Source organism: Agelaius tricolor, unplaced genomic scaffold, assembly GCF_023055355.1.
Source record: "Agelaius tricolor isolate 1412-34295 unplaced genomic scaffold, bAgeTri1.0.p SCAF_7, whole genome shotgun sequence".
Lineage (NCBI taxonomy): Eukaryota > Metazoa > Chordata > Aves > Passeriformes > Icteridae > Agelaius > Agelaius tricolor.
Window position 1 is genome coordinate 47,962,369 of NW_027269267.1, and position 13,995 is coordinate 47,976,363.

The window sequence follows — 13,995 nt, forward strand, 5'->3', positions numbered from 1 at the left end:
GCTGCTGTAGGATGGTCTGCTTCTTTAGTGTGTTTCTTTCTGGAGCTCCTACACTGGAGATATGTACCTGTATCCACGCTCCTGAACTCAGCTGTGTATCTCCAGTTCCAAAACAAATGAAAAAGAATCATGAAAATTGCAATGATAGTTTGTGAAAGAGGTCCTCACCTTTCAGGTGTTTACTCCTGCTCCTGCATTGTAAAACACCTTCACTGCCTTTCTGCTCTGTGTCCATCTGACAGCACCTGTGATGAAATGTAGCCTCAGATCAGGATGTGACTGGAGTGCTCACATTTTCCAGCAGTGCCAGCCCAAAGAAAAGTAGATTTCATTAGGCTGTAAGGTAGACTCATAAGCAAAAATCTTTTCTTGACAATTAATGCCTCCATTTCTGTAACTTTTTGTTCTCTAAGCATGGATTTGAACTGCTCTGTGCTGTAGCACAAGCTGCCAAATCATTGCCTGAGAAGAAGCTTATCTGGCAGAGGTGAGTGTTCCTGCTTCTGAGCTAGCTTCAGGTGTGGAGAATAAAATACTGCTCCTTCAAACCTGAAAGCTGAGCTCCTTTGTCCTTGAGACTTTTTTTTTCTTTTTCTTTTTTTTTTTTTCCCACCAGAGGCTAAATCTTGATTGTGTTCAGTGTAATAGAAAGGTTGTATCTCTGCAAGAAGTACTCAATATTTGGTACAAGTCTTGTGGAATGAAACTTCCCCCCCTTCTCAAGCTGAAGTTTGCTTTTGTTTACAAACATAAATTCCTGGAGTGCCTTTTGGTATGTGCAGCATGATGAGCAGACATGCAGTCTGGAAACAAACATAAGTACTGAAGTCCATTGACTAAAAGCAGTTAAGAGAAACTAAGGCCTTATAGATTAAATGAGGTTTTTGAAATAATTCTTGTCATCTCCCAGCTTATTTTGTGAATGGGTGCAAAATTTGTGCTGCTTGAAATTTAATTAGTAAGTGTTGTTTATATTTATGTATTTTTTGAGGTAACTTTTATCTTGGGGGTTTTTTCCTTGGTTCTAAACTGTGTGTTTTTATTCCTCTATTTATATACATAATTCCATATTTATATATATAATTCCAAATGCAATGCCTGTATATTAGCCGAATTACTGGTGACAAAATTGCTAACATAATGGTCATCTGTGCAAGTACAAACTAGTAATATTTAGCATAAAATCCCAAGAATGATGTTCATATTTTAACAATATTTCTATAACTAATGGAAAAACATATCTTGTATCTCAGAGTACTAACATATCTTTCTTCACAGTAGATAAAAAGGTTTTATTATGATGAGGTTCATGGCTAAAATGATTTGCTGCTTTTAGTTCTTTACTTGTATGTACATCTTACAGGTGACTAAGTTCAAGTCTATAAATGAGCTAAGGCATGGTGTAGGGAGAAAATAACATTTTAATGTCTCTCTCTAAAAAGCTGATTTGTACGAGTCAGTGGACAAATTTTCTTTAATACTTGACATTTCAGTTATACAACAGAGGTGTTTTGGTTTGTAGCTTTGAGAGGTTTTTTTCAGAACAGGAGATGAAAAGGTAACACATTGTGGATTATTTTGGTTAATATAGTTTTCTGATCTTTAGCCAGACATTTGCGAGAAGTTTCCTGCTCAAGGGGATTTTAATTTGTTAATAGCATTTCCTTATCACTCTGCAATGGAGTTATTTTCCATGCTATTTAAATAAAGAGGACTGGCAGTACTGACGAAGGTCAGATGATTAAGGCAGTTTAGTCCACTTACTCAAAAGATATGGCATTAAGGTGCAAATAATTGTACAGTATTTTAAAAGAGTGAATCTAGTTAATTTATAAGAATTCTGATATTACTGTGATAGTGTTTTTTTCATCTTTTACAAGCTGCATATTTATGTCTCTGGAATAATTTATTAAATTATTTCATATATCATAATACTTAAATGAACAGAGCCTATAAGAGAGGTTGAGTGGGAGTATATACAAGAGCACATAGAGACACAACAAAGGCTTCAAACTGAAGTACAGTAAGTTTTGACTGGATAAGAAGAAGAAATTTTTTACTGTGAGGGTGGTGTGGTACTGCAGCAGATTGCCCAGAGAAGTGGGAGATGCCCTACCCTGGACGTTTTCAAGGCCAGGCTGGGTGGAGGAAACCTGGTCTAGTGGACCATGTCCCTGCCCATGGCAGGAAGGCTGGAAGTAGATGATTGCCGTGTGACTGAGAGATGGGACTTCAAAGGAGGGGTGCAAAACGTAGTCCAAGCAAGAAGCCAAAGCCCAAGCAAAAAGAAGTTGAAGTTGGAGTTGAATTCATTGAAGTAGTTTATTGAAGTCTCAGTATTGTTCTCACAGGGCAGTTTTATACTGTTTCAGCTCCAGGCAGCTTCAGCTTTTAGCAAAAATTTTCTGCTAGCTGCAGATAGCCTATTGTTCACATAACTTGGCAGCCTTAAAAAACTACATAATTTCAAAACCTTGATAGTTACAAAAACAGTTATTTTCCCATTTCTTTTTCATATCTGTGGTCTCATTTCCCAGGGTCTATATCCCACCAAAGCCAGAACAACCCATTCCATAAGCTGCTCTGTGCTCTCTGTTCTGTTCCCCATTTGTTGTCCCGTAGATGATCTTTATGGTCCCTTCCAACCCAAACCATTCTGTGATTCTAAATAAACACAATTAGCCATAGAGTGGCTTCTTCCTCAAGTAAAACTGATGAATGTGGTCTGCAGCAAATAATTAATAGAAAATGAAACACAGTTTGATCAGAAGACACCTCTGCTAAGTGAATATATTGTGTCCTGTTCTCTTTTCTGAAAACATCTTCACCTTTATAATAAGTATGGAAGACAATACAATATAGAATTTATCTTTTAAGGCATAGGTCAAACTGGAGACTAAAAGATGTTCTGCTACACAGACAATACTTTTTATAGCATTCTTCATTGACTGGTGTTTGTGGATAGACTTAAGAGGTGATTTTACACACTATGTCACCACCAAAAATTGACCATAACAGAGGGAAGTGATCATCAGAATTGAACCCAAAGAGTGTTTCATCCCCTGAAACCTGATGCCTCTAATGATTCCAGTGCTGTATTTGGGAGCAGAGCAACTGAATTCATGTCAACAAATATGAATATCAGTAGTGTCTCAGTAACTCAAATGAAGGTGCTCATTTTGTAGCTGAAATCAAGAAATAGCCATTCAGGGAGTGATTCATCTCATTCTGCAGTACATGACTGAAACAGAGCAGGTGAAAACTGCTCTAAGGCTTCCTATTTCTCTCTGTGAACTGTAAAAGGAGATCTTGGGTGATTAGGTCAGGTGGTTACCTCAGAGTACCAAAGATTTTGAATGATTAAGATAAGCAATGGCAAAAAGGTTTATTACAGCAGTGTGTGAGGCATAGAACCTTTTTAATAAGGTTTTTCAAGTCTTCAATTGAATTAGATGATTTTTCAAGAAACCAATTTCTTATTGTAGTCAGTTAATCTACTATGCATAAGATGACTGAATATTATCTTGATACCGATTACTGCCTTTTAAAGAATAATTAATTTTTTTTTAAATTTTAAAAATGGATTAGCCTCCTAAAATGGATTACCCTCCAGAAATAATTTCATTCAACAACATTTCAAAACTGCCACACAGCTGGTCAAGACACATGAAATAGAAAGGTTAAAAAGATAAATACCTGATTTCAAGGAATTGGTTTTAGCCTTTGTTTCTAATTCCTTGACACTTCCCATGATTTCCCTTGTACACACAACACTTAAGAATGTTGAGGAGTCTTGTGGGTAAGTGTGTAATTACAAAAGAGAAAAAAAAACTACTGTGAACATGATGTAAAATGATATTATGATGTGTTACAAATTTAGGTTAAAATTCATTGCTTATACACAGAGCAAATGACCTGTACCTACTGAGTTATCCCACCACAGGTCCAATCTGTTGGTCAATACATGTGGGAGACTGTTCCTATTATATAAACTGACCTTATTTAACATCATACAAAGGTGGGCAAAGGTGCAGTGATTCCCTGTAAACCAAAATAGCTCTAAAGTATAGTCAATAGTGTGGAAGAGAGAATAAAAAAGAAAAAAAAAACAACCCAAAACAAACAAACAAAAAAAAAAACAAACAGAAGAACCCCCAAAACAACAACAACAAAACAAAAAACCAACAACAAACAAAACCCCACAAACCAACTCCAAGGCATAACTGTCCCTGAACTTGGGAAATAGTTTAGCAACAGAACAAGAATATCAGAGAATTCTTATATTATCTCTGCTTCACATTTTGTAATGAGGTAATAAAATTTATGTAGTTGTTATGAGAATGCATGATAAAGACAGGCATTTTAATTTCTGCATAAGCAATGCATATAAAATTTTTCACAAATACAGCTATAATTTAGAATAACAATTAGAATTCATTAAAGTTCTTTTGATTGTTTTTTTCCTCATATTTTTTCATCTTAATTAATGTAATACAAAGGGAGATTTTAAGCTCTAGTTAATTTGTTTTTCTCAGACTAAGGCACTTGTGCAAGCTTTTATTGCATAAAAATATGAGGGGGAGGTGAATTGAAGAAGCAGTAATATTAATGCCCCTTGAATGTCCCATTAAACATTTTTAAATAGATGCTTGGATCTTCTAATTGCCAATATAAAACTGTGTGAAGATTTCATATTTTATATACAAAGCCCCTTAACAGCTTTCTTTTTTCAAAATCTGACCATGCTAAACACTTGATATCCCAGAGGAATTCGCATAAAAATGTCACAGCACTCTTCTGAAAAAGGGAATATAGACCCTGTGAACAAATTTATGAAAGTGTCTTGATGTTTAAAAAAGAAGATAATCAAGATTTAGAAGACATTTAGATGGATTAAAAACCTATCTATCATTGAATTTAAAAGAATGAAGAAAAATCAACTTTTTAACTCATACTGAGTGTATTTTTCTAACATTTATCATAGATCTATTAAGTAGTAAACTAGTATTTCTGAATTTAGTTAAAAATAAGTAAAGCTATAATATATTCGTATCCCTAGATATCCCAGAAGTGGTTTTATATTTACTTCCTCTATTAAAGTGTAAAGCAGAAATGTGTTCACACTCCTCTATAAAAATGTGAATCATCTTCTTCAAAATTTCCATGTTAGTTACATAAAGAAATACATAAATAAGTTATTCATAAACCAGATATGTTTTATTCATTTAAACTTATTTTAATCCTATTGTTTCCCAACTAATACTGTATCAGGACTAGTGTACCTTAAAGTGAACAGAAAATATCTCAATTTGAAAAAAAATAGATTGATGTGGTTTCAACTGATTCCTTTGGGTTCTTCTCCTAAGTGTAGCTACCTTTAGCCATAAAAAAGGCCAAACCATGAGGGTGTTACCTTTCCTCATAAAGTTAGCATATTGAACGTGATTCATTCTATACTTACTTCACTTTGGAAATGTTGCCTGGATCAATTTTGTAGGGCTGAAGACTTTTTTGAGCTCATTGTTGAAAAATAAATATCAGGTAAGAAAAGGAGATTTAGAATTCCTTTTTTTTTTTTTGTTTTCATTTCTCACTTAATCCAGTTTTCAAGGGTGTTTTGCACATTTTTAATTTTTTTACTTCTGTTATCAGGATGGTCAGTTTTAACCTGGAAACAACTATCTTTTGAGTGCTTCCACTTTACACAGTGGAACTGTCTTCCAGAATTGTGTTGAGCCAGCCATTACCTGCAGGCATGCAGCAAATGTGGGAGTGTCATTGATGAATATATGGGTCAGCCAAGGATCTGCTGCTGAGTGTGCCTTCTGACCACACTGCATAAAGATGGGGTGTACAGAAATGGTGAGAAAAGGTTAGATAATATAAAAAAAATCTCATGCGACATTAATAAAAGAATGAAAATAAGGAGAGGAAACCCACTTAAATTAGGCTGTGCGCTTGATCTGATGTTCTGACCTTTGCAAAAGGATGTATTATAACTAAATCCAGTAAAGTATAACTTCACAGTTTCCCTCTTGTATTAAAAGCTCCAGATATAGCGAAAGAAGAAAAGATCAGATGTGCAGTGTTAATGTTACTGTATTTTGGGTTTGGTATTGCAATATAAAGTGTCTTCTCTTTCCAATGCCATGCTGTTGTGAAATTGAGGATTTTAGAACTCCTTAGTGCCATGCAATAGAATTATTAAGATTTATAGATTTTTTTCTAATGTGACAGCAAATACCACGCTTTTGTGCAGAAAAGAGTGAGTTTATCTAGGTGTTGAACCATAATACTTTTAAGAGAAAGCTCAATATGCACTTAATCCTCTTATAGTCAGAAATTATTTTTTCTGAGCACAGCACGATACAATCAGAAGTATTTTTTGACAATTTGTATTAAATTTGCACATTTTATTTTCTTATTCTTTTTTTTCAGTTCTCCAAAATATCCTTGTAATCTTTAGTTTGAAGATTTTATGTTATTAATATAAGAGATTTATAAGATTCTAATGTAAAAATAAAATTTAATATTATGGTTGGGAGGAGCATTATAACAAGAATTACTTATTCCAGCCTAAAATAAATTCTTTTTAAAGTTTATTTTATTCTTTTTTACCTTTTATTTATTAAAAAGTGGGTCAGTCTGCAAGGTAAAGATAACAACTTGTAAAATTACAGAATTAAGTGCAATATAAGTATTAATTAATGGCTCTTTTCCCCAGCATAAATTATTTTAGAGGAACTATGTGTTACGAGAAGCCTGCCATATGTTATTCAGATAGCATTAATCCTAAAGTCACATTACAAATAAGCAACACAATGTTTGAGGACTGTTAAGCCTTGTTTTGAAGATGTATTTATGGGTTTATTCATACTATACTAGGCAGTTATTTCATTCTTTTCAGGGAAGTAAATGGCTGTGAGGTTTGCTCTGTGCCACTGAAGATAACACAAGTTTTATCATGGATTTCAGTGAAAATAAGGAAAGAAACCCAACAAAAAACCATCCACAGCCTGGTTGATATCAAGATATTCCAAGTCCTCTATTCCATTTGATACAGTACAGTCTCTCTTTTTATGCCTATTATATAGTTGAATTAATATTAGTTTAAAAAGCAATTTTTCTAATACTTTAAGTTCAGGTCTCTGGGGTGTTCAGTCAGGGAGATTAATCCTTCTTTTCTTCACTTTTTCTGTAGAGTTATTTATATAGAGCTACAATTATTTATAAAAATGTGTTTCAATACTGTATGTTTTGTAAATACTAAGTAAATAAGTTTGACTTTGTTATCAATACTTCTTTTTCTAGGCTGCCTGGAATTAAAAGAAGACACCATTGAAAACCTTCTAGCAGCTGCCTGCCTTCTCCAGCTCCCCCAAGTAGTAGAGGTTTGCTGCCATTTTCTAATGAAGCTTTTGCACCCATCCAACTGTTTGGGAATACGAGCATTTGCAGATGCACAAGGGTGCACAGAGCTTATGAAGGTGGCTCACAACTACACCATGGTAAGGCAGTTTTGGAATATCTAAATTTGAATATTTTGAGTCCTATAAGAGACTCCTCTTGTAGGGTCTATCCTCTACAAGTAAAAATACTGTGTTCGGCTTTGGATTGAAATTATTCTGTATTATATTTGGTATTTCTATGGAACTTCATTTCATAAGTGAAACCATTATAGTGCTGATTCCTAAGAACTTCAGTGAAGTTATGACAATTGGCCTTCTATGATGGGTGCAATGTTTGCTGGGTCAGAATGGTATATAACTTATTTAGATGCATGCTCTCATACAGGTGATAATAGTAAAGTGTTTGTAAATCATTATAATACTCTAATCACTGTAGTTTAACCCTAATCACTGTCGTTTAGCATTAGGGAAGCTTTGTAATTGTCATTGTTCTGCATGGAAACACTATGAAGGGAAGTTTTGTTGGGTAGGTGGTTTGGGGTTTTTTGTCAAGAATTTTAGTCATCCTTTTAGTCATCTGTGAAGTAGATTAAGATAGGAAATTTTAGAAATAAGAAATTTTATCTGGCAATATTTAATATTTTTCTAGATTCATCTGACAGAACAGGTATGGAATTAATGTCAAAATTTAACCAGAATTAATGAAGCAGAAATATACTACTTATTCAGAAATTAAATCATATTGGTAACCATTTGATTTTTCATAGTTTGACAAGACTAAAAACATCTGGCTCATGAAATTAAGCTTACATAAAGAGTAGATTATATATAATTTATGAGAAATAATGGTCCCTTTACGTCTCTACTGAAATTATTATTGAAGGAATAGAGCACATTTCAATGAATCTCTTTCTCTTCAGCATTTACGTTCTTATTTTATTAATTTATAATTAATAAATAATATTTATTTATTAGTTATCTTTTCTATAACTAATAACACATTACAATTCCCAGTTTTAACTGTGTTTTTTTTTTACCACTACAGTTCAGGTAGTTATACCCATGGTACACTTCTGGAGCAGGTTTTGAGATTTCTCTATATTGCAGGTCCAAGCTAGTCAGGTAAACGTTGGTATGTCAGTAGAGAGAAGTAAGCTGTCAGAGCAAAATTCATATGATCTTCTTTTGAATGAAATTTTATTAGGACTGAACAGATGTGTTTTGAAAAAATCTAACCTTTTTATGAATATATTTCTTAGATTTGTGTATTATTTTTTCAGTTTGTTTTGTTGTATGAACATGATAAAAATAGAGAAAAAAATTGATTTCAAAAATTTTTAAAACTGTTTATGATTCTTTAAAAGAAATTATTGAAATGTTTTTAGGTGAATGAAATTACTCATTATAGTTCATTTGAAGACTTGTGACTAATACATATCTAATGTTTCACAAAGTTCACAAAGATCTGTGCCTTGTCTCAGATATTGCGTATATGATTTATTAATATTTTAATGCTGACATCTAAAATCTCAATTATGTGTAATGGGAAAATCACAAAAAAAAAAGCAGACCATAAAGGAAGTCAGTTGTAATTAATAAGCCAGTTATAATTTATCTTCAAGGGCATTTGCAAGCATGCACAAGTCATGCTTTCTCTTTGCAAGAAAAAAGATAATCACCATGAAATGACAATATTTTTTTCTGACCCAGTGAAAACATAACCCTAAAAAGATAAGCTTCATGGTGTGTGATATTTTCACAGACTTTGTGTTACTTTGTTTAGATGTGAGTCAGCTCACATCTATTTGACTTACTGTTTTGTGTTAACGTGTGTGGAAGACCAGTTGTGAGTGGGGAATAGCCTTATTGCCAATCTTCAGTACAGCACTTTCAATCAAAGAGAATCTAGATAAGAGAAAAGTGATTAGTTCTTCTACATGGCTGCATAACCAGGGAAAACTTACACGTTCAAGGAAGATACCCTGAGGAGTGTGATAGAGGAACATCAGAGACTGGGAATATGAAGGGAAGGAAAGTGAGGAGCGCAGGCAAAGAGCAGATGAATTGTCTCTGAGGTGACAGAAAGAATTATTCTTTCCTTCAGACTTCAGGATTGTAGTATTAAATTAAAGTTTGTAAATTAAATTAAAGTAGGGCAAGAGGGAGTTTGTTAACAAACTCCTCCAGTCTTACGCAGAGGACTTGAGGGGAAGTGCTGGCTAAAAAAATGATGGAAAATTCAGTGTTTCCTTAAAAAATACTTCTCTTGTTTTCTAGAGAACTTCAAGGTCCTTTCTTTAAGGCTTTTTGGGGTGCTTTTTTTAAGAGTTCAAATGGTGTAGCTCAAATTCTTGCTCTGTGAATCTTCTTCCATAGTGTTATTGCAAAAGCTTATTATGAATGGGAAGTAAAAGTATTCCCTTAACTCTGGAATCTTGTGCAGTTGTTTTCTTGAGATAAAAACCTCAAAGAAACAATAGTTCTATACTGGTGTAGGAATGGGGAACAAGACAAAGTTTTTCAAATAATCTTGCAAAAATAGTTTTATAGGCATGGCTGATATGATTGTGTAATAATTTTGAGATATGACTCAAGTTAAATCTAATCTTTGAATAATTCTGCTTCTTTGCTAATTACATAGTTGAAATTAAATATTCATTTATTCATTTGAAAAAAAACAAGTAATAAAACAATAGCTCTCTGCCTGAATTATACCTGGCAAATGTTATACAGCTTTTCTCCACCAATTATTTTTAAGTAGAAAGTCACAATTGTCTTCACAATAGCATTCTAATGAAAATCAATATATTTTCAAGAAAAATTTTGCTTCATTGAGTCTCCATAAATGTTTTAGTCTTCATTTTTCAAAGAAATCTACTTGCCTAGTTTCCTACTTGATATAAGTTCTAAATTACACTGTTGTTATATAAGTCTCTTTGTGCTTTCACATAACATGTTCTGAGGGCAAGACATTTGAGCTCATAAACTTCTTTATACTGAAGAAGAAAAAGCTCCTGAAGGGCAGACCAATAATTTAAGAATCCTGTTGGCAGAAGATATATAATTTCAGACATGTTTTCTGTCACATTGAATAACTTCTATTTCCCTAACCATGAAATCTGTGGAAACAAAGAATACAAACTTTTATTTGTATAGGGCTTGCAGGTATGTCCTAACTATGTAAATAAAATTTGTTAACTATAAAGTTATATATACTTTTCCACGAGCAGAGGTATAATATCCCTGGTGTTTACTGGGATATTTAGCCTTAAGTCTCAATTATAAAATTATTAATTTGAAATTCAAAATCTAAGCAAAGAAGAGCAAATTTGATCATATAAGAGGGGAGAAAGTGAGGAATTGAAGAGACAAAAAGCAGTGGAAGAAAACCAGTTAACATTGGAAAAATCCTAGAAAATAAATTTGCCATATAGAAAAATATGAGATTAGTGGAAGAAAAGAGGAAGGTAGATTTCATAAAAATTTGGTGAACAATGAATGTTGGAGATTTCTGTGTTTGTGTTCCCTGTACTTATTAGAAATGGAACTTGGATGGCAGCATTTTAAATGAAAGCTTTACAAGGAAGAAATTTATAAGAGAAAAAATGTAAATTGTAATTGGTTTCTTTTTTAGACACATCGGATTTAATGTAGTTTGTTTTATTTCTGATGTATGAACATACCCTAAGAGTGTTTTATGGTGTGATATTTTATTTTTTTAAATTATTTTTAATGGATCTGCTAATTAAAATGGCAGCACAAATATCCAAGTCTCTTGATTTAAGACTTCTGTACTTCTTAATTGCAATCTGGGTTGTTACTAGCTTGTCAGTTTCTGAAAGCTTTCAATCTGCAGAACCATATGTCTGATAAGTTTAAATTCCTAGTTTATTGCCAGTTAAGTTAGATGATTGTAGAATGAAATGCATGTGTGATGTCTTTAAAAAAAACAACCATAAAAGCAGCAAAATGAAACTTATTAATAAGCTGAAGCAAATGATTTCTTCAAGCAAGCATCTTTAGTGACAGTTCTTTAGTCTAGTTATAAGGGGCTTCATATATAGGGAAGCTAACCTCTGAAGTCTTAAAATTTATCAGCTTGTCATACTTGTCAGAAATTTCAGTCATACTGTATGGACATATCTGTCTCTTTAGAAAACAGACTTAAGTGTAATTTGAAATTGTGCTTCATTGGGATGCAATTATTGTTAGAGTAGAAAATGTTTTCAAATATGCTCTAATTTGAACCATTGTGTGTTTATTGGTGAAGGTTTGTAATAGACCATACTAGATTAATGAACTCTGTGGCTTCAGTGTACCATTAGCCCTTCTTACAACAACTACTTTGGTGCATTGGTAAATATTGAAAGAGGAAAAGTATGTCATATTTTTCCCTAAAAAGATAATTGCAGTTTGGTTTTAAAGCCTGGAAAATTATTTTAAAAAATACTCATACCGGGTATGGTTTTGAATACAAGAGTTGGTTTTTTTTCCCCAGTAAAGGCCATGGTCCTGCTTGTGTTACAATGTACAGGTAATGATTAGAAATTGAGAGTGTTACCTTCCAAGACAGAGTACCAGATTCTTCATCTCATTAGCATGCCATTTTACTTAAACCTGATTACTTCAAACTGAAAATTGAAATACCTCATAGATATAGCTATTTAATCTCTCAGTGCTTCACCTCTTAGGAAACTTCACTTAAACCTCAGTGATCATTTTTGTTCTTGAAACTGCAGTTTGAAAGTTGAAATGATAGAGTTTCTTCCCTATTTTTATTTCACCATTTCAAAACTAATTGCTAAGCATAAACTTGTAAAAATCTTCAAATTACTTTGATGCACTGAGCAGAAGAATGGGCATAAATAAAATTTCCTTGACCAGAAGAACATGAATGAATAAAGTGATTGATGTGTCTGTAACCCACTCATAATGTTAGCAATAAAAACAACCCTAACATATGTTCCAAGCCTGGGAGACGCAGAATGCTTGCAAGTGCCTTTGAGTGAAGTGGTAAGAGGTGTTTAGCTTCTCAGAGATGCAGTTCTGTGCTTTGCACTGCAAGGGTCATTAGTCCCAGCACAACAAAACATTATTCATACTTAATTATGAGCATGTATCTCAGTGACATGTGCTGACTCTATATGGGCTCTTTAATTTACTGAGAATTCTGATTGTACTGCAGATGGAGAAGCCATTTCATTTAGTTGAAGTGTATGCCGTATGCAAATTTTTAATGATCTTTTATGGCGAAGAGCTTCAGCGATCATTTTATTAGTTATGTTTATTATCTAGGTTACAAAATTTCACAACAGGTGAAAAAAAATCTGTTGGGCTGGAGTGGGGGAGGAGTGATATGTAAAACCTTTCCTTTTCATTTACTACATTTTATCCTGAAGCATAATGAAATATTGTAACCTTACTCCATATTCAAATTTAAAAAAATATTATTGATATATTGATAAATGGTCATAACAGTCATTAATGCGTTATAGTTGTACATTTAGACATCAGAGTTTATTTCACTGTTACTGTTAGTTTTAGTATAGCTTTAAGTGAAGTCAGATAACAAGTGAGGCAAGAAAACTCTCTAGTACTGTAATTTAAAAATAATAGTTCTTTAGAGTCATGGGAAGGAGTAGTATTCCTCAATTTAGTGTTCCCACTCAATCACTCCAAACCATGCACTGCTCATTCCCTGCCCCTTTTCTCTCCCCCTCCCCCTGCAGAAGGACTGGACAGAACTGGAGGCACAAAAGGTAAAGATCATAGGCTGAGATAAGAGCAATTTACAGGAAACAGAAATGAGACAGGAAAAGGAACAGTAGCAGCAACAATATGACAAATGACAAATGACAAAGTGTACAAGAAGGAGGAAAATGATTCACATGTTCACCAAGGGTTTCCCCCACAGCAATACTCAACTGCTTCATCTACCACACTAGCTGACCTGGAAGGGAGCTTTTCCCAAGTCCCTGGAAAATGGTATAAGATGGTATAGAATAACCTATAGGTGCTTGCTACCCCTCCTCTTGGCTGCTGCAACAATTAACCCTGTCCTGGCTGAACCCTGTCCTGGCTGAACCCTGCCCCAGCTGATTAACGTTGTATTATATACAGGGTCATAAGGTTTCTCTCTACTGTTTAACATAGCTGACCACATGCTGCTCAATAGATACTGATCAGATAAAAGGTTTTTTTAACTTCAAATTGTATTTTGTTTTGACCTCTTCACCACCACATTAGTGACATGTGAATAAACAGACAATGAGATGGATGGAAAGCTGACTAGACAGAGGCCCAGAGATCTGTGGTGTGTAGTAAAAAGTCCAGGTGGTGACCAGCAAATAGTAAAGTTCCTCAAGGATAATTTTGGGGTCCAGCACTATCTAGCAACTTCAGTAATTATTAGCTGATAGGATGGAGTTCTCTCTCAGCAAGTTTGCAGATGTCATCAAACTGGCAGAAGAAGGCGATTGATATGTTTGAGAACAAGGCTGTTATTTAGAGGTCATGCTGAAGCAATCGGCTAAAGTCACAAATCATTAAGGATGGAAATGACCTCCAAGATGAAGTCTTGCCTTTG

The 13,995-nt window shown here is 33.8% G+C and overlaps 1 protein-coding gene across 4 annotated transcripts in view; it reads left to right on the top strand.

The window, feature by feature from the left end:
- Positions 1-13,995, top strand: part of KLHL1 (kelch like family member 1) — a 192,201-nt gene that overhangs the window by 75,622 nt on the left and 102,584 nt on the right. For all 4 annotated transcript variants that reach the window (XR_011679785.1, XR_011679786.1, XM_071431099.1 and 1 more), the window contains exon 4: positions 7,312-7,508. Coding sequence is in view for 2 of the 4 variants with exons in the window: in XM_071431099.1 (XP_071287200.1) it covers positions 7,312-7,508 (197 nt within the window). In the remaining 2 variants the exon portion in view is untranslated. The remainder of the gene's footprint in view (positions 1-7,311; positions 7,509-13,995) is intronic.